This window comes from Perissodus microlepis, chromosome 14, assembly GCF_051167445.1.
Source record: "Perissodus microlepis isolate ML-2025 ecotype Zambia chromosome 14, ASM5116744v1, whole genome shotgun sequence".
NCBI lineage: Eukaryota > Metazoa > Chordata > Actinopteri > Cichliformes > Cichlidae > Perissodus > Perissodus microlepis.
In genome coordinates this window covers 512,349-530,522 of record NC_140474.1, presented here as the reverse complement: position 1 = coordinate 530,522, position 18,174 = coordinate 512,349, and the positions used below count along the sequence as shown (strand labels likewise).

The 18,174-nt window shown below is 46.3% G+C and overlaps 2 protein-coding genes across 2 annotated transcripts; one reads left to right on the top strand and one right to left on the bottom strand.

Moving 5' to 3' along the window:
• Positions 1–892: 892 nt before the first annotated feature.
• Positions 893–2,835, top strand: LOC146372748 (stress-associated endoplasmic reticulum protein 1). Its single transcript, XM_084950645.1, has 3 exons — positions 893–1,104; positions 1,661–1,733; positions 2,363–2,835. Exons 1-3 carry the CDS (start codon positions 1,021–1,023, stop codon positions 2,401–2,403), a joined length of 198 nt encoding a protein of 65 aa, XP_084806771.1. The 5' UTR covers positions 893–1,020; the 3' UTR covers positions 2,404–2,835.
• A 2,494-nt stretch (positions 2,836–5,329) lies between these two features.
• mmp23bb (matrix metallopeptidase 23bb) lies at positions 5,330–13,999 on the bottom strand. Its single transcript, XM_084950644.1, has 8 exons — positions 12,111–13,999; positions 9,811–9,923; positions 8,692–8,831; positions 8,025–8,192; positions 7,373–7,537; positions 7,040–7,150; positions 6,832–6,958; positions 5,330–6,271 (listed from the first exon to the last, which is right to left on the bottom strand). The coding sequence occupies exons 1-8, from the start codon at positions 12,159–12,161 to the stop codon at positions 6,079–6,081; spliced, it is 1,068 nt and encodes a 355-aa protein (XP_084806770.1). The 5' UTR covers positions 12,162–13,999; the 3' UTR covers positions 5,330–6,078.
• Between the last annotated feature and the right edge of the window lie 4,175 nt (positions 14,000–18,174).

The following is an 18,174-nucleotide window of genomic DNA, read 5'->3' as shown; positions in this document are numbered from 1 at the left end:
CACACACCTGCCCTCTCACATCATCTATAATTGACTGAGACAGGACTCTCTTCCAGACACTCGAAACCCAGGCACAATGTACATTTCAAATTCCTTTAATTTTAAATATGTTTATATTGTCTATTCTGTAAAATAGTCAGATGTCTATTCATATTAATGTACAGAATTCACCTGCTTGCTGATACTACTGAACATTCACCCAATATATATATATATATATATATATATATATATATATATATATATATATATATATATATATATATATATATATATATATATATATATATATATATATATATATAATGTTCTTCCTCTCCCCCCCCCCCATTTTTGCACATGTCGAGGAGCGTGTCAGGCTACATTTCACTGTGTGTTATACTTGTATAACTATGCATGTGACAAATAAAGAGCCTTGAACCTTGAACCTTGATAAATCCACAGTGGAGAGGGGAATTTTTTCAAACACACATTTTATCAGAATTTTCACCGAGTCTGTAATTGTTTTATATGATTGTAAATAAATAAATTGTATGGCTATTAAAAAGATAAAGATGAAAAAATGTGAACCTTTCCTTTTGACTGGTTGCAAGTCATTAAAGAAAACTGATAATAAACAATCCAACCTGTTTTATACTTTATAAATTACAGCCTTCAAATTCAGTAACTATAAAGGGTGCAAAATAAAAGCTAACAGATATTACATCACCAGTTATTACGACACAGAAAGGATACAAACTTGATTTAAACATGATAAAAATGGAACCACGTCCTCTTGAACGGCAGACTACAGCTGGCTTTAATTTTGAAAGGGCCTGCAGGAAATCATGTTTGCGCAGTAAGGCGCTTTCCATGGAGTGTGGGCGTGACCAGCACGAAAGGGGGCGGGACATCAGGTTTTTGAGTACGTCGACAAACAAGAGTCGGTCCCAGTGCGTGAAACAGCGGAGCGACGAGCGCGAGGACGAAACGACGACAAACAAACAAACAAACAAACAAACAAACAACAGCGACGACAAGATGGTGGCCAAACAGAGGATCCGCATGGCGAACGAGAAACACAGCAAGAACATCACGCAGAGAGGAAACGTGGCCAAGACCACGGTGAGTAAAACCGTCATCATCATCATCGTCAGGGCGAAGAGCGCGAGCCGAAACTGATCGATAAATGATCAGAAACCGATCGATCGCGTGAGGATCCGTCGTCAGGTCCAGTCAGGCCAACTTCAGGAGCACTTCAGCTCCCCTATAGACAGGCTGCAACAGATGGGTTTAAAAACAGGAAAGGTCAAAGGTCAAAGATGATTGTTTCAAAGGTGAGACGCTTTAAAGGTGTCTCTACAGGAGAGTAAAGCGCAGGTATTGATCACAGGTGATCGAGTTTAGAGCTAATGTGACTCAGAAGTCTGAGAATTCCAGAGAAACGTGCTGTCCGTGAAGGCAGCACACTTGGAGCTGGTCCCAGCAGGCCTGGGAGAAAGGTGGGGTACACCTGGACAGGTCTCAGGTCTGGTTTTAGTCACAATCAGAGTCAAACCCACAACCTTCCTGCAGCGAGGCGACCGTGATAACCGCTGCTCCACCTGCTCCACCCAATCGACAATAAACACAGATCGGGATGAGCTGATGGGCTGATCAATAAATTGTGTGTGTGTTTCAGAGGAGCCTCACTGATGACAAAGGTGTGGGGCCGTGGCTGCTCGCCCTCTTCATCTTCGTCGTCTGTGGATCAGGTGAGTCCTCCTCTTCTTCTTCTTCGGTCATAAAGGTCTGCTTCACGCTGACGGCTCGTTCATTGTGTGTTATAAATGTGTCCTTTGATTTTCTGGTTTATGAAAGCTTTAAATAACTGTTGACTAAAGAGCTGGAAATGGGCGGGGCCTGTCCCTGTGATGGCACGCCGTGCTGCTGTGACCTTTAATTGATGACGAGCACCTGGTGCTTCAGGTGTGTTTGATCAGGGTGATCTGAGCACGCTCAGACGTGATCACAGAGGTCGTGTCAGGTTATCTTTAATGGAAACTATTTTTAAAAAATATATTTAAAATAATATAAAATCAAAGGGGGAAAAATGCTTTAAAAAAGTGCTGAAAATGTCATAAATATTTAAATAAATGGAATATTTTAACTTTAGGGCTAAAAAATAGCATTAATACTAAAAATAAGTTTGTTTTTTGAGTAAAAATGTAAACAAATTCTTTAAATAATATCAAAATGATGAAGAATTACATTTTCCAAGTGAAATCATTTTTCAAATAACTCGAGTGGTGTGAATAAAATCATCAGTGATTCTTATTTTATTCTGAACGGATTAAAGACAAACGTGAAACGCAGTAACGCTGATGCCTCGTCTGTCCCGCAGCCATCTTCCAGATCATCCAGAGCATCAGGATGGGCATGTAGAGTGATGTCATCGACGGGGGCGGGGCCACGGAGGCGCGGCGAACGCCAGCACCATCAGAACACCGTGTTGCCGCCCCAACCCGACGAAAACATTCCTGAACTCTGACCACCGTCACCTGAGCAGACCAACCCCCTGCCCCCCTCTCAAACAAACTCCGCCCCCTGACACCAGCCTGTTATCTGTTGATTTAACCTGTCGCCACCCGCTGTCCTTCTCACAGTGTTCATGTTTCACTCTGTGCCTTTCTGTGTTTACCTGAGCTTTGGCCCCGCCCCCCTGCGGGGCCAGCTGCAGACCAAAGTGATGGTGGCGTCTGGACATGAAGGTCTTTTGAATCAGAAGGTAGTGAGGAGCTCACAGGTGAGCCTGCACCGTGTGCAGCTGCACCTGAACATTCCCGATCACTCAATAAAGTTCACTTTGAATACGGAGCGCCGTGTGTGTGTCGTGTCTAAGCTCCGCCTCTCCTCGCTCACCAAGTCAAAGCTGTCGGCGCGATCGTCTCTAATCAGTCATCAGGCCTGAGACGGCGACTCCGTCAGAGTCAGACCTCTGTATCTGTGAGTGTAATCAGATTACACTCACTGTGCCTTACTGTAGAGCGGTCACTGGTGGGTGTGACGGTGTCACAGTCGCAAAGATGATGAAATTATTTTCAGACTGAAACTGAAACGAGCGTGTTTACAGTGTAATCAGATTACATTTAACCTCACTGGTGGAGAGTCAGTCGCTGAGTGATGTCACAGATTTCAAATCAAAGGTACCGTTAGGATTCACGCTCTGTGACGAGGACCGTCAGCTGTTCCTCTGAAGTCTGTGATGATGTCATGAACTGACTGATCAGCTGATCAGTGTTGAAGCTGCTTCCTGGATCAAGGCCTGTGCTGACCTCTGACCTCTTACTGTGCTGTTACTGTGACCAATCAGGTCTGAGCAGCTTTGGCTAAGTTGGTTCATCCTCCAGGGGGCGCTGCAGGGTTAGAGTTAGGGTAACCCTCACTTTAGGACCAGGAGTAAAGGGATCAATAACAATTTAAAATTCATAATTTACAGTTTGATGATTTAAAGTCTCACACACAACCCGTTGAAAGGGGAGGAGACGTGCTGCTTCCAAATAGAGCGCCAGAGGGAGTGTACGCCCAGGGCGCCAAACAGGCTAGGACCGCCACTGCACCCGATGGATTAATAAAGTTTTATGTAATCTAATCTAATAACTTTGATCTCAGCCAAACCGATTTACTCACGAGCAGACCTCCCTCTGGGCTTCTCTGCTTGGGCTGCTGCCCCACGACCCGGCCCCGGATAAGCGGAGGAAAATGGATGGACGATAACATTTTTAAGTGACTTATGTATCATGTTTAACCTTTTCCAAATATGTGACGTCTTGATAAACCGAGCAGATATTTGAAGTTTACACAGAAACATTCTCGCCTGAAAATATCTTAAAAGTTTATTTTGTGACCCAGAAAGATTAATAAGAGTAATATTAAAACTAAGCAGCTGCCACCATTGTTGAAAACACTATGAATGCTGGGAACGTGGGCCACGAAGGACACACCGGACCCATCCTTCAAATCTGGAGAACAGGAGGACCCATTTGGAGGAGTCTACAAATTTGGACAGCCTTCGTTGCGTCGCTGTAATCGGCCTCAGGAGGATGCAGCCTATGAATTTGGACATAGCAGGCGGCAGCAGGGAGCTGCTGCAGTGCCCCTGTTGGCCCACCAGGTGGTGCTGTGTGAGTGTGAACCATGTTTTCAGGCCTCATTGATCAGCGTAAACAAACAGCTGATCAATCAATAATCTGCAGTCTGGACTTTTGAACATTTCAAACGTATTTTTACATAATTACATGAAAATAATAAAATGTTTCCATTTATTAAATACAATATAGAAACAACGACAACATGAATACACACATAAGACTGTGTGTGTGTGTGTGTCTGTGTGTGTCAAACTGGTTATGTACATTTTTGTCCTGAGCTGGTCTTCACTGTGAATACTTGTTTTTCATAGATTTTATTATAAATATTATTTTGTATCTTTTTACACTAAATGTAAATGTACACAAGTTGATTCTGTTCATCTGGATGTTTTCAGTGGGAGAAACGTTTCGTCATCATCAGCTGACGTCTTCAGTCTCAGCTGACTGCAGGTTCCAACCTTATAAACAGGACATTTGTACAATAACTGAAACCAGCACCATTGAAGGAACAATGAGCTGGGAGGTCACCTTCATCATAATTATGCAAATTCTCATGACCATTGATCAACAACCACTGATCAATAACCATGAGTCCCATTCACAGAGAGTTGGGGAATGGCTGCAATCACAGCATGTAAGATGGCGACAGATGAACCCTTAGGCCCCTCCTCCATTCAGAGATGGTCTTTCCCTTTTCACGTAAATGGGAGGCACTCGCATCACTTAGTAAATGTGTTTTAATTCTGTCATTTGTTGTTTTTAGTTTACTTCCTGTTTGTCTCTCGCAGCTCTTGCTGATTTGTTTGTTTATTATTAATTGTGTAAAAATCAAAAATATCACAAAACAAATCTTTCATTTACTTTTAAAATATTAATATTTCAGATGTTTATTTTGTTTTATTTATTAGTTGTAGTTATTTATTTTATAATATTTTAATTTGAGATTGTTAAACTTTATTTGCCTGTTTTTGATTTTTAAAATGATTTTGTGGGTTTGTTTGTGTCTGCAGGGGGAGCGACCCACGCTAACCCTGCAGACACTCTTTGTTCTCAGGCCTTTGTTTCCACAAACATCAGTGTCTCTCACACACACGCAGACACACACACATTCATCATCTAACCCATTTCTTTAAAGTCTGACCTGTTTTCATCTGAATATTTGGAGCACCCTCCCCCTCCCTCCCCCCAAAGAGAGCATGGACGACCTGAGAGCGTCTCAAACCTGCGTTCTCTCTAACGGCCACCAGGGGGCTCGACCCTCGACCTCTGTGAACTCGTCCAGCAGAACATTTACTAAAATGTTTCTGTTTATTTCTGTAATTTGTCAACAAAACAACAAACAAATGTCACACATTAAGGACAGAAAGAGGACACCACCAGTTTACTGAGTGAAGGACTCACACCTGTCATAGCGTCCATCACTCGCATTCAGAGCGCTGCCGTGCTGTTTGTGAGGCGGGATTAGTCTGAACTGTGAATCATGCAAAGCTGCTCTACTTCAGTCCAGCACTCAAACCGTGGCGGTGAGGACGGGCGGGCGGGGGAAACAGGAAGTGCACAAAAACGTCAAACAGCTTCCCCATGATGGAGGACAGAGGAACAGCGTCTGACAGGATACAAGTCTAAGCAAAGGTCAAAGGGCAAAGAGGGATTACATGACTGTCGTTGCTAAGTAATTAACTCAACCGCTGCAACTAAAGTGGGCGGGGTCAAACGCCACAGTTCCTACGGGCTACAGAAATATTCTCACGTAGATGAGCAGCAGGCTGCTTATCACCAAAACGCCATCCAGTCAGCTCAGTCACCACTTTACACATTGTGATGTCATTCGCAGTCATGAGGACGGGGCGCCGTGACATCACAGAGCTGCCAATGGTTCGTTGTTCTTTAATGTTTAAAGTCCCTTGAAGTCAGGAAAAAAGTCCACAGACGCCATGCTTCCTGTCAGGTCACTTCCTGTCTGTCGTCTTCAGCTGTTGGATGCCTGCTCCGGCTTCAGTCTGATAGCCCAGGAGTTTGCAGAGACGATGTCGCCGCGGCGATGGACGCGGCAGGTGTAAACGCCTTCGTTGAACTCGTTGGCGACGATGCGCAAGTCTCGGTCCTTCATGACGATGTACCCTGGAATGGATGAGAGGATCTGCTCGCCATCTTTGTACCAGCTGCAGGAAAACCACAGACACCACAGACCTTTAAGCTTTCAGCTACGCCCACAATCATTCAAACAGCTGTACAGAAAATGACCACAAGCCCCGCTCGTTAACTGTGACTCGTCCTGGCTCCTGAAACTCTCCGAGAAAGATTTTAACCTTGACGAGCTGTGTCCATGACCAGTGACGCCTCAGCATTAGCTTGAAAACATGAACAAGGAAAGTTTGAAGCCTGATCTTAACAGTAGAGATAGTGTCTGTCTCCCGAATCCAAACTGGAAGCTGGTTCCACAGAAGAGGGGCCTGAAAACTGAAGGCTCAATTATTGTAAATGTAAATGTTATCAGGAAATGATCAGACAGGAAACTCTGTTAAATGTTCAGTTTCTTTGCCATATGTTAAAACAAGATCTAGAGTGTGATTAAAGTGGTGGGTGGGTTCTTTTACATTTTGACAGAAGCCAGTTGAGTCTAATAACAGATTCAATGCCATGTTGAGGCTGTCATTTTTAGCATCTACATGGATGTTAAAATCACCCACAATAATGATTACACCAGCATTGATGAGCTGACCTGATTTTGGGGGGGGAGCGGGTGCTTTTGGTCCCACAGCGGAAACCCACCACCTTTCCCCGAGGAACCATCTTGATCTTCGTGTTGGCTGCCGGCGGTGTTGCTGTAGTGACCACCTCCAGAGGCTCTGCAGTGGGAAGAGGATGGAGACGGGCAATGAGCGTCATGCGGGCTTCTGTGAGGGTGTCAGAGGTCAGAGGGGCCTCACCATAGCAGAAATCACAGCGCTGAGGACAGTTCTTCTTCATGAACGTCTTCCTTCGCTCGCAGAAGCCGAGCCGAGCCCACGGGTCGCAGACTCGCTTCTTATCCAGACAACCTGCAGAGCGACAGACGTGTCCAGTCACATAAACACAACAAACACACGTCACATGATGCAGCGGCATGTTTCCGCCTGTCTGCATCAGTGGATGTTTATTTCTGATCGGTCAGAGCAGTTTCCCCTCAGTCCACCTTAAATATCTCAAAGGCATAAATGTGCTGTTTCCCAGCTTTGCAGAGAACAGCTGTAAACCTGACTGAAGCAGGAAGAGCTCGTTACCGTAGAGTCTCTGGATGCCCCACACGTCGTCCTGGGCGATGTTCCTCTGTCCGGTGTAGGTGGCGTTGGGATGCATCAGAGCCTGAGGGTCTCTGGAGTGCCACAAACCCAGAGCGTGGCCGATCTCGTGTGCCGCCACCTGGACCAGGTCGTTCAGCCAGACTCCTGCAGGAGGAGATTTTTACATCCAATCATCATCATCCTCAGAGCGCCGGCTGCAGGATGGTAATGACGTGTTCTCAGAGGAGCGTCACTCCTGCTGCAGCCTCCTACAAACAGACCACGCCCACCACACTCGCAGCCTGTGACTGCTGCCCCTCAATGATCTCTGAGGTTTCTGCTGTGCTCTTCCTGTCAGTCATGTTTCAGGAGTTTGTTTAGATTTTGATCATTTAAGAAGCATTGAGGAATAAATCCTGTCACGATATCAGCACTGCTGTTTATAACACACACACATGTTATAAACTCCAGTGTTTTTCTCCCATTAGAGACACTCTTAAGCTGAAGCTTCCCTTCAGAACCTTAAACTTCAGACTTTCAAAAAGTGAGGAACACCTAAAACAACATTTGTGCTGTTTCTTTCATCTCTCAGAGTACGGTGGCCTTCTAGGAACACACTAAACACACACAGAACCATCCTACGTGCTCCAACCTTGTTTCCAGCTGAAGCGGGACTTCCCGAGGATCCAGAACTCGTGGTTGTCAAAGTGAATTTCTCCCCGTGGTGGCAGGAAGGCGTGCGCCAGCTCGCCGTTCAGCCCATCGAAACACGGGTGGAGAGGAGACCACCAGCAGTCCGTGTGGTTGAAGGTGTAGAAACCTGGAAATAGGAAACTGAAGTGGAACATCTCAGAGGACGAAAGCAGAGCTCCTCATCCTGCAGACGTGTTCGTGTCCTTTCATGAGGACGACCTACTGAACACACTTCTTTAATTACCATCAGCAACATGTAGCTGCAGCCTTCACCAGCAGGGGGCAGAGTTTTACTCTTACCGCCGCTTCATTTTAATATCAGCTGATATCTGTTCAACACAACATCGATGCCGTCTCTCCACCTTCTGTTGATACTTTGGTTGGTTTTTCTAAGGTTTGAATCACTTTGAACACAGGCAGTTACAATTACGAGGCAATTTTTTAATGATATGGACTAATCTTGTATTAAAATAAAGTACCTGTGACCTGTTTAGTGCCAGGGTTAGGGCTCTAATCCATCACTTTAAGCAGAAGTTGGCCCTTTTCAAATGGAGTCTCCCACACAGAGAGAGGTGCGTGTTAACCTGACCCTGCGGGTCGACAGCAAGTTAAACGTTCAGTCCTACCGATGGTGATGTCAGCGGTAGCGTTGCCGTCAGTAACCTCGGTGAAGGTCAGCGGAGACACGTCACTCCACTTTGTGAAGGCGATGCCGATGGCCTTCCTGGTGTCCTCCACATTCAGGGTGTTGGGGAACTTGATGATCCTGAGATGGAAGAGACAGACAGATAACTGGACTCTGATTGGTCCTCAGAGAATGATGCTCCGCCTCCTCTGATTTCAGTTGTGTGATTGGTATAGAAATACAATGGGAGGGCAATCAGTGAGTAAGGACTCATCAGCATGGAATCAGGAAACAAACGAGCCAATCACGATGCTGCGCCATTCGCTTTCTTCATCGTCATCTATGAACGTTTTTCAGTCGTTAACAAAAAAACCCAAAAAAAAACTGGTTGTCAAAGAAAGGACAAAATGTTGTTTCAGTCACCCGGGCTCCGCCTGCTACTAAAGGCCCTTTACCTGCATGGAAGGAGCCAGAATGAAAATAACCACCCAAATAACTGCCTGCAGGCGTTACAGCGAAGGTTCCTGAGTGTCAAGATTGTTTCTAGACTTTGACCTGAGGCTGCTGCTCCTGCTGCCGACGATGAGGAGGAGGAGGAAGGGTTGGTTTCTGCGCTGTTTATTGGTTAGACTCTCGGACACCAGAGATTATTCTCTGCCTTGTGGTTTATATTCTGCTCTTTATTTTTGACTTGCATAAATTGGAGGCCGAACACGAGGCTCTGTGTGAGGGTCACTTTCTTTGTTCAGGCTCCTGCTGGGTGACATCCTGAATCATTGTAGATATGACAGCCAGCAGGCCCTCAGTATTAGCTTGAATTTCAGGCTCCAAATGTTTACCTTCATAATTAAATATTCTACACGTAGAATGTGCTTTAATACAAGCTGTGGCAGAGGTGCAGAGGTCCAACCAATAAACGCTGAAATGCAGCAAAATAATAGAAAGACGCAGAATTAGACGATGAAGACATTAAATCATTAACTTACACATGATCTTAGAGGACGATTAGAGAAACAGAGCATTTTGAAGTTCCTGACCTTGTAAAAGCACACGTGATGACCTCAGAGCTTCACTGAATGAATTACAGGATGTTACTAAGTCTGTACAGGCGTTTCTCTACCTGTACGTGATGTTATGGTGAGTCCACTTGTGTCCTAGAGGGTTGATGGCATAGCGTTTGCTTCTTGCTGCTCGGTCCCCGAACACCTCCATTGATCTGCTGCTGTCAGACATCTGAAACACAGCAAACATGCAGAGTTAATAACCAATCAGCTTCCTTAAAATCAGTTGCAGTGCCTCTAGCGTCCAGCAGAGGCAGCAGTGAGTCAGTCCCCATAGACTCCCGTTTTCAAACAGCAGAATTAAACACGTTTACAGCCTGATACACAAACTGTCTGGTCTCTGTGGATACGCGACGTCTGGACCGTGTTTGTGCTGTTGGGGCCTTTGTAATGACATCATCTGACCAATAATATGTCTGCTGTGAGGTCACTGTACTAACAGAGCGTCCACAAGGCTGAGCTCCAGGTTTAATGCGGCAAACTGGAGGATTTTGATTGTATGGTACTGAGCCCTAACTGGCCCATGTCTGTGGATGCAGACCAGCTCATGACTCAGCCATGCTGGTTTTGCTGGCTGGGGCTGTTTTATCGAGCACGGCGAGCTCCGTCTGGAGGTTTTCTGTTATTGATGATTTGACACCACCTGTAGTTTCAGGAGGTCATAGGTCACATGAATGACTGGTTTTACCAAAGTCAGGAGCTGATGCAGCTGCAGCGTTTTGGCCCAGCAATAACAGGAAGTCCTGACCTCTGTGATTTCCTGTGACTATTTCAAAATAAAAGCTCAAGTCTCAGCAGCCGTGAATGATACGCTGTTCAAACAGAAACAGAAATACTGCAGCTCTCTAATGAAACAGGAGACTCTGGAAGGCTCTGTGCACAGATGTGGACAGATGTGGCAGTAGGGTGATTCCATACAGATGTGAAACACTTCCTTCTTTGTCTCTTTCATGTGTGGCTTTGATGTGCTTTGATTCCCCCCCCCCCCCCACGTTTCTGTCAGCCACATGTGAACTCGGCTGAACCTCCTTTGCCTCCACGTTTCACTCGTTAGAAAGTCTGCTCACACATCTGAGCGCTCAGACAGAAACGACCCCACAGGCTCCACCCAGCGCCCCTTGCTATGTGGACGCCACCTACAGCTTCTGCTTTGGCGCTGTTCATTCACCCGTTTATGCTCTGCTCCCAGCAGCTGTTTGCTGTTACTGCAGGAAACTTGCAGAGCGCCATCTGGTGGACAGACTGTGCAACACCAACACTCCAAGCCTGGCTGAATGGTGTTTCTCCTGTTATCAGTGCTGACACTGACAGATCAGCTCACAGATAACATCAGCAGCCTCACGTTTGTGACACCGAACAGCAAAAATTGAATATTTGATCTGTTTCTGATCTGGATCGACTGAAGGAACCAAAACTGTGGTAACGACGGGTGAGTCCAGACTGACAGCAGACTGCAGGTGATGCTAACACCCCGGGGACCTGAGTGTGACTGAGGAAACAAACCTAAGACCTGCCTGGAGTCCGTTTCACAGGAATCGCCAGACTTACAGAGTTTGATCAGATTTCAGACAGTGTGAACGTTTCTACATTGAGTCTGAGACACGAGGCAGTAAACATTTTAATCAGCAGTGCAGGACTGTGTGAGGTCACCTCTATGCTCTGCAGGCTTTTAAAGGCTCATTCTAAATATTCAAAACCAAACCAGTCAGCAATTTCATGGAAAATCATCTCAGCAAAGTCAACTTAAGATGTTTAAAGAATCATTCCAAAAGTTTTAATGAGCACAAAGAAATGGCAGAACCACAGAGACCACAAAACGTCTGCAAACGTCTTCAGAGAGCTTTGTGGAAAACAGACTCAGACTACATCACAAAGACACGCAGCGAATAAAAAGATTACAGCGCAGACACACTCTCATCACGTTTCAATTTTGTTTCCTGACTTTAAATAGAAGAAAATCTTGTAAAACCGTTTCACAGATTTACGCTTCAGTGACTTTTCAGACCCAGAAATCAGCTCCCCACCCACTCTCACAAAAGCTGCAAACTGATGTTGGAGTCAGTTGCTGTCTGACCTTCAGGGTCCCTCAGCTGAGAGCCAATCACGTGACTCCAATCACGTGTTTTTTTTAGTTTGATGTGTGAAAGAGTAAAAAACGCTCAGATTCATCTTCAGTTTATCGTCAGAGAGAAAGAAAAGCGCAAAATCATCTGAACTCAGAAACTTCATCATTTCTAAGTCTGAGCGAATAAGAGCGCCAGGGTGAAGAGGAGGAGGGTTATGATCTGTGTCTGACCTCAGGCTGACTGCGCGCTCTTTGTTCTCTCCCAGTTTGTCTGAAGTCGGTCCCGACACTGACCTTCATCATCACCATCACCATCATCATCATCATCAGCTGAACGGGGTCCATGGCGAGTCTCGGACCGCGTGCCCGTCAATCAATCAGTCAAACAATCGATCGGTGAGCGCGTGCGTCATCCCACGGAGTTTCCAGGCGCGCAGATTTACGCACGCACGCTCCGCGGAGCTAAAAGTCGCGCGAGCTCCACTTCAGGCAGAAAATCAAAAAGCGGGAAAGATCCGAACCCCGGAGACCCGACCCGACCCGATCCGCTCCGTGCGCGTGCTCAGCGTGGTCCGGGACCCGTGGGAGGAACGCGCTCCGCTGGGGAACAAACTGAGTGAAGTTCCCGGAGTGTCCGCTCGCTGCTGCAGCGGGGCTGGTCCGGAGGGGCGGGGTCAGGTGAGGAGACTAGTTTAACCCTTTCCCACCGGAACCACAGTTCTGTTTAAGCACTGAGCTCACTCAGCGGATAAACAAACCCAGACCCGCTCCCGGTGTTTCCCTCTGGGGCCTCAAGGGCTCCAGACTGCAGGTTGGGCCACCCTGAGGTGTTTTCCCAGCAGCAGCGGTCCAGATGTGCAGCAGTTGTTTCGTCTCTGCTAAGAACATCTGTTCAAACACTCAACAACTTCCTGTGAGGGAGACACGAAAACAGCAAAAACCAAAAATCGTTTACAAACTGAGAAATACTAACAAAACAGACCTGTAGACCTAAAATTACACACATCAAAAACTCCTTACAAATACTGCACTACTAGTACTACACACACACACACAAAGGTCCTGTGATTGAACAGATTGAACTCGCTGCAGGTTTCTATCCGTTTATGACTTTACAGAAATAATTAAGAGAAAAAACATGATGTGGGAGGATTCAGAAGAGAAACCTGCGATAAAACTCAACAACGTGTGGCGTTCCCCAAGGCTCCGTCATCGGTCCTCTGATGCTGATGGTCTGGCTTTATTGATTTGCTTCATGCCATCTTTTGATGGGCCTTACATGTTTAGACTTTCAGTTTGGGGTTGAGGAGCATCCACAGTTAGCTGCTTATTCTCACAGCAGCGATGGAAACATCCAGTCACGTTTTCTGTTGAGACTTGTGCTCTGAATGTGGTTGTGACCTTTTTCACACCCACAGTCATTAATATTAAAGTATTGATTAATGTGGCTGAAACAACAGAAAGACAAAGCCCTGCTGATGGATTAATTCTGGATGTCTTATTGCCTAAATTAATCTGGGAGGGGTGAATTAATCACTCCTTGCAGCCCCCTCAATACCCCCCTCCCCCGGCTTGCATTGTTGTCTTGTTTATCTCTCCGCCCACACTTGGCATCTCTGTCCAGCTCGCGGTCACCTTCACTCTGACAAAGTGCCTGCAGAGGCATCTTTAGAGGAGCTCATCATATGGTGCATGTTAAGCAGCTCATTAACACTGCATTGTGAGTTGAATGAGGTTTGAATGTTGGCAGCTGAGCGGCCTGGCTGATTCCCATCATGCACTACAACACTGCTGTGACCTCACACCGACTCACTCTGTGCTGGCAGGGTGAGAATCGATCGATACGTTGACAGAAACCTGAAACCAAAACTCATCCGAGAGGCAGTTTGTTAGAAAGTCAGTGATCTCCGGAGGAAAGTGAAGGTCAAACTGAGAGAAGAGCCGTGATTACGCTTTGGTCCCTGAATGTCTCATCATCACTCTTTCTTCACGATGAGCCTGACGTTAGTCTGCAGGACTCGTATTTTCCACATTTCTCGAAGAGCTGCAAACACACCGTGCTCTCCGGTCAGGAAACGGTTCTGCAGCAGGTACTGCTGATACTGTATCTGCTGTGAGACTGCTGACACCACACTCAGCGCCATCCAACCTGTCTTTGTCTTTATTGTCACTATAAATACATGAAATAAATACATGAAATATAATGAGATCAAGTGCTTTCCTTTTGACAACAGTCATTCACATCATTGCACCTGTAACTCTAATGTGACACCATCACATGTGACGGTCGCAGAACGAGGTGGACGCACCTGAGCGGCATAAACGATCACGCTGTTCCTGCATTAAAAGGGTGAACGAGGTCCTGTCTTAGTTTTTGGGGAAGTGTTCAGCTGTGTGTGTGTGTGTGTGTGTGTGTGTGTGTGTGTGTGTGTGTGTGTGTGTGTGTGTGTGTGTGTGTGTGTGCACGCAACGTGACAGCCACAGAGTAATAACAGAATCCTGAAAAGTATTGAAATGTGGTCGCCTCCGCCGTGTGTTTATCAAAGTGGACAAAACAAAGAGATGATTGTTGACTTCAGAGCACGGAGAGATTACTGTCCACTGAACATCGTGGATCCTCTGTGGAGGTCGTCAAGAGCTCCAGATTCCTTGGTGTCCACCTGGTCCCTCAACACCAGCTCCATAACTAAGCAGCGTCTCTGCTTCCTGAGGAAGCTGGGAAAGCCCATCTCCCTCGATCCATTCTCACCACCGTCTACAGAAAGACTATCGAGAACTGTCTAGATGGTAACTGCACCGTATTGGATCACAGTACCCTACAACTGTTAGTGAGAGCAGCTGAGAGGATCATTGGAGCCTCTCTTCCCTCCATCACAGACACCTGTCACACCTGCTGCATGGGCAAAGCCACCAGCATCGTGGAGGACCCCACACACACTCTTCACCATGCTGCCTTCTGGAAAGGTACCTGAGCATCCAGACCCTCACTGCCAGACTGTCTCTTCCCCCAGGCCATGTTGTCTGTTATATGTAGTATCATGGTCTCGTTGTCTCACTTCACTGTGTACTGTACCACTGCACATGGTTTGGCATAACAATAAAACCACTTGACTTGTTTGATGGCCTGATGCCCACCGGATAGAAACTATTTTAAAGTCTGTTTGTCTTTGCTTCGGGCCTCCTGTGTCATGTCAGATGGTTGGAACAAGTCTAATAAAATGTTCTTGGCTCTTCTAAGGCAGCAGGAGCTTTGGAGCTCTTCAGAGAGGGCAGAGGAGAGCCGATGGTCTCCTGGACAGTCTGAATGATTCTGTGGAGTGTTTCCGTCTGTGCTGTTGTGCAGCTGGAGAGCTACACACACATACAGCATCACAGGATGCTTTCAATACAGCATCAGTAGAAGGACACCAACAGTTTTTGGGAGATGTTGTTTTTCCTGAGGACTCCCAGGAAACAGACATCCAGCACCCTCTCCACACGATCCCCAGTGATGTACAGTGGTTGTATAGTGTATAGTGGTCCACAATGATCCTTGGTCTTAGTTGTTTCAGGATCAGGTAGTTGTTTGTGCACCACCCTGTCAGCAGCTCCATTTCATCCCCGTAGGCAGAGACATCCCCCCCACAGAGGAGCCCTGTGGTGGGTGGAGGCACAGTCATGTCTGTACAGTGTGAAGAACAGGGGGCTCAGCACACAGCCCTGGGGAGAGGCAGTGCTGATGGCAGAGGAGGTGTGAGGGCCCACCTGTCAGAAGGTCCTTAATCCAGCAGCAGGTGGAAGAAGGCAGTCCAAGGTCTGCACGCCAGTCTGTAAGGGAGGATGGTTTTAAAAGCCAAGCTGAAGTCAATAAAGAGGAAGTGTGCGCAGCTCCAAGACCGCATGGAGGCCAATCGTCAACCTGTGAGCCCTGTAAGCAGACTGGCGTGCAGCAAAGGTGGGAGGGATGAACGACACGATATGAATCAGTCTCTCGAAACATTTCATCACACTGGGGTGAGAGCCACCTGCCAGCAGTCATTCAGGCAGGCAATTTTTTGGGTAGGGGGAGGGTTTCAGGCAGGGTGGGACTGTGGCCTCAGACGGTGACAGATCAAAGATCTTGGTAAAGACCACGGCCAGCTGCTCCATGACTGGTCCTGTAGTTGGTGATGTGCTGGACCTGCCTGCTCTTGTTACTGTGCAGGTGCTCCTCAACCCTCTAGTCCATAGGTGTCAAACTCTGGCCCGCGGGCCAAATTTGGCCCGCAGCCTAATTACATTTGGCCCGCGAAGCCATACCAAATTATTATTAGAGCTCAATACTGGTATTATACAGCTAATATATATATTGTTTAGTATTAAGCTTTGCTTGTTCCATATTCAGTTTTTCAGCAGTCCATAAGAAGAGATTCATTCTTAAATCTGGAGGAAGATTTTTTTTTTCAATAAATATTAATGTTAGCCCGCGACCTTGTTCCAGTTTTGAATTTTGGCCCACTGTGTATTTGAGTTTGACACCACTGCTCTAGTCCCTCTTAGCCTCCTGGCCCATGACACGCTGTAGAAGGCCTTGTCACCAGATCTGAAAGCTCTCTTTAAGCAGCCGCTGGACCTCCTTGGTCATCCAAGACTTCTGGTTGGGAAAGACCCAGATGTGTTTCTTCACAGTGTCACTGCAGGTCTTGGTATACACCGTCAGGTCTGTATGTTCAAAAATGTCTCAGTCCTTTCAAAACAATCTACAGAGAGGATCATCAGGCCAGGTTGAGATGGTTCTCGTGGTTGTTAGTGCAAATTTCCTGAGAGGGTGTATGCAGGAATCATAACCAGTGACTTGTGGTCATACTAAGTAAGTAAAATGTATTTATATAGCGCTTTTCACAGATAAAGAATCACAATGTGCTTCACAATAAAATAAGAAATGAATACACAATATATAACACTTGTAACAACCCTTATTGTGTTATAGCACCACTAGGGGGTGGTTGCCCTACTATTGTAATAGTGGGAGTCTCCTAGTGGGTGTGTGTTTTTAGTGGCAGCCATTACATGCTGCTCGTGTTCTGCTCTCAGGAGAGACCTCACCATTGTAACAGCCTGGCGCCAGCGACCACCGATCCCCGCACATGTATGTACGGACAGAGTAGAGCCGTGGAGACCTGGTTTGTGTGGTCTTATGTTGCTGACAGCGAATAAAGGTCTGTTGTAGGGCTGGGCCATATTATACCGTTCACGGTAATACCGGTACAATGTTAGGCAACGATAAGAAACGAAATATCGCAATAGAATATGGGTAAAACGCGCATTGCCGTTGTTTTCATACGCACATGGCCGAAAAAGCATGGCGGCGACGGGGAATGAGAAGGGGGAAAGCGGATCGTTGAGTGAAACGGATGAACCAGAATTGGTTTGTAAAAATGCTGCAACTTCAGTGATGTGGAAGTGGTTTGGTGTTTGTCCGTCAGATACACAACAAAGCACATATTTTTGTACAACATGCAAGCGTGCCGTCGTATTGCCGTATTTGTCGGACTAAGGTGCTCGTAAATCTGGGAGTAATCTGGGTCCTAAACTCCATTTTCTTCAGGTCTCAAAGTCAAACGAACACTGCAGCATCACTGAGAGTTAAAAACTGTCTAAATTCTTTCATCTTTAATAAAACAATCAGCATTGCTGCTTTACCAGGTGTAACTGGTCAGAGGGGCCAATGGCGCGATATGGCAGCCTCGCCTCTGTCAGTCTGCCCCAGGGCAGCTGTGGCTACAACTGTAGCTGCCTCCACCAGTGTGTGAATGTACGGAGCCCCGCAGGGGACATGGGAGAAAAAAAAAATTAAGACGGACTTTTGCGAGATCCCGAGTTAGTTTTGCGAGATCTCGCAAAAGTCCGTCTTAATTTTTTTTTCTCCCATGTCCCCTCCGGGGCTCCGTATGAATGTGAGAGTGAATGAATAGTGGAATTGTTAAGCACTTTGAGGGGCCCGGAAAGCGCTATATAAATGCAATCCATTGTTAACTATGAAGTTTAACATCCAGGCATCCATGAAAACAGAATTTATTACACTTAAAGGAGTTAGAAGTTAGCAGAAAGTTAGCTCGCTAGTTTCGCTAGTTAGCTAAACATGATATAGCATGTTCTGACTGAGAGATTTCAGAAAAAATTCAAACGTACAGCTCTGTTATCACTTCCAACATAAATGAAGACAGAAAACTAAACAGCAGTGACGTTTGTAGGGTTACTGAAGTTGGGCTAGCTGCTATATAATGATGTGCTACGTGATCGCTAGCTACACAGCTATGTTAGCATAATAAACACAGTGAAGCTGGAGGATGAACGCTAACACTTTTCCACTCGATAAAAGTTAACGTGAGGGTTCCCG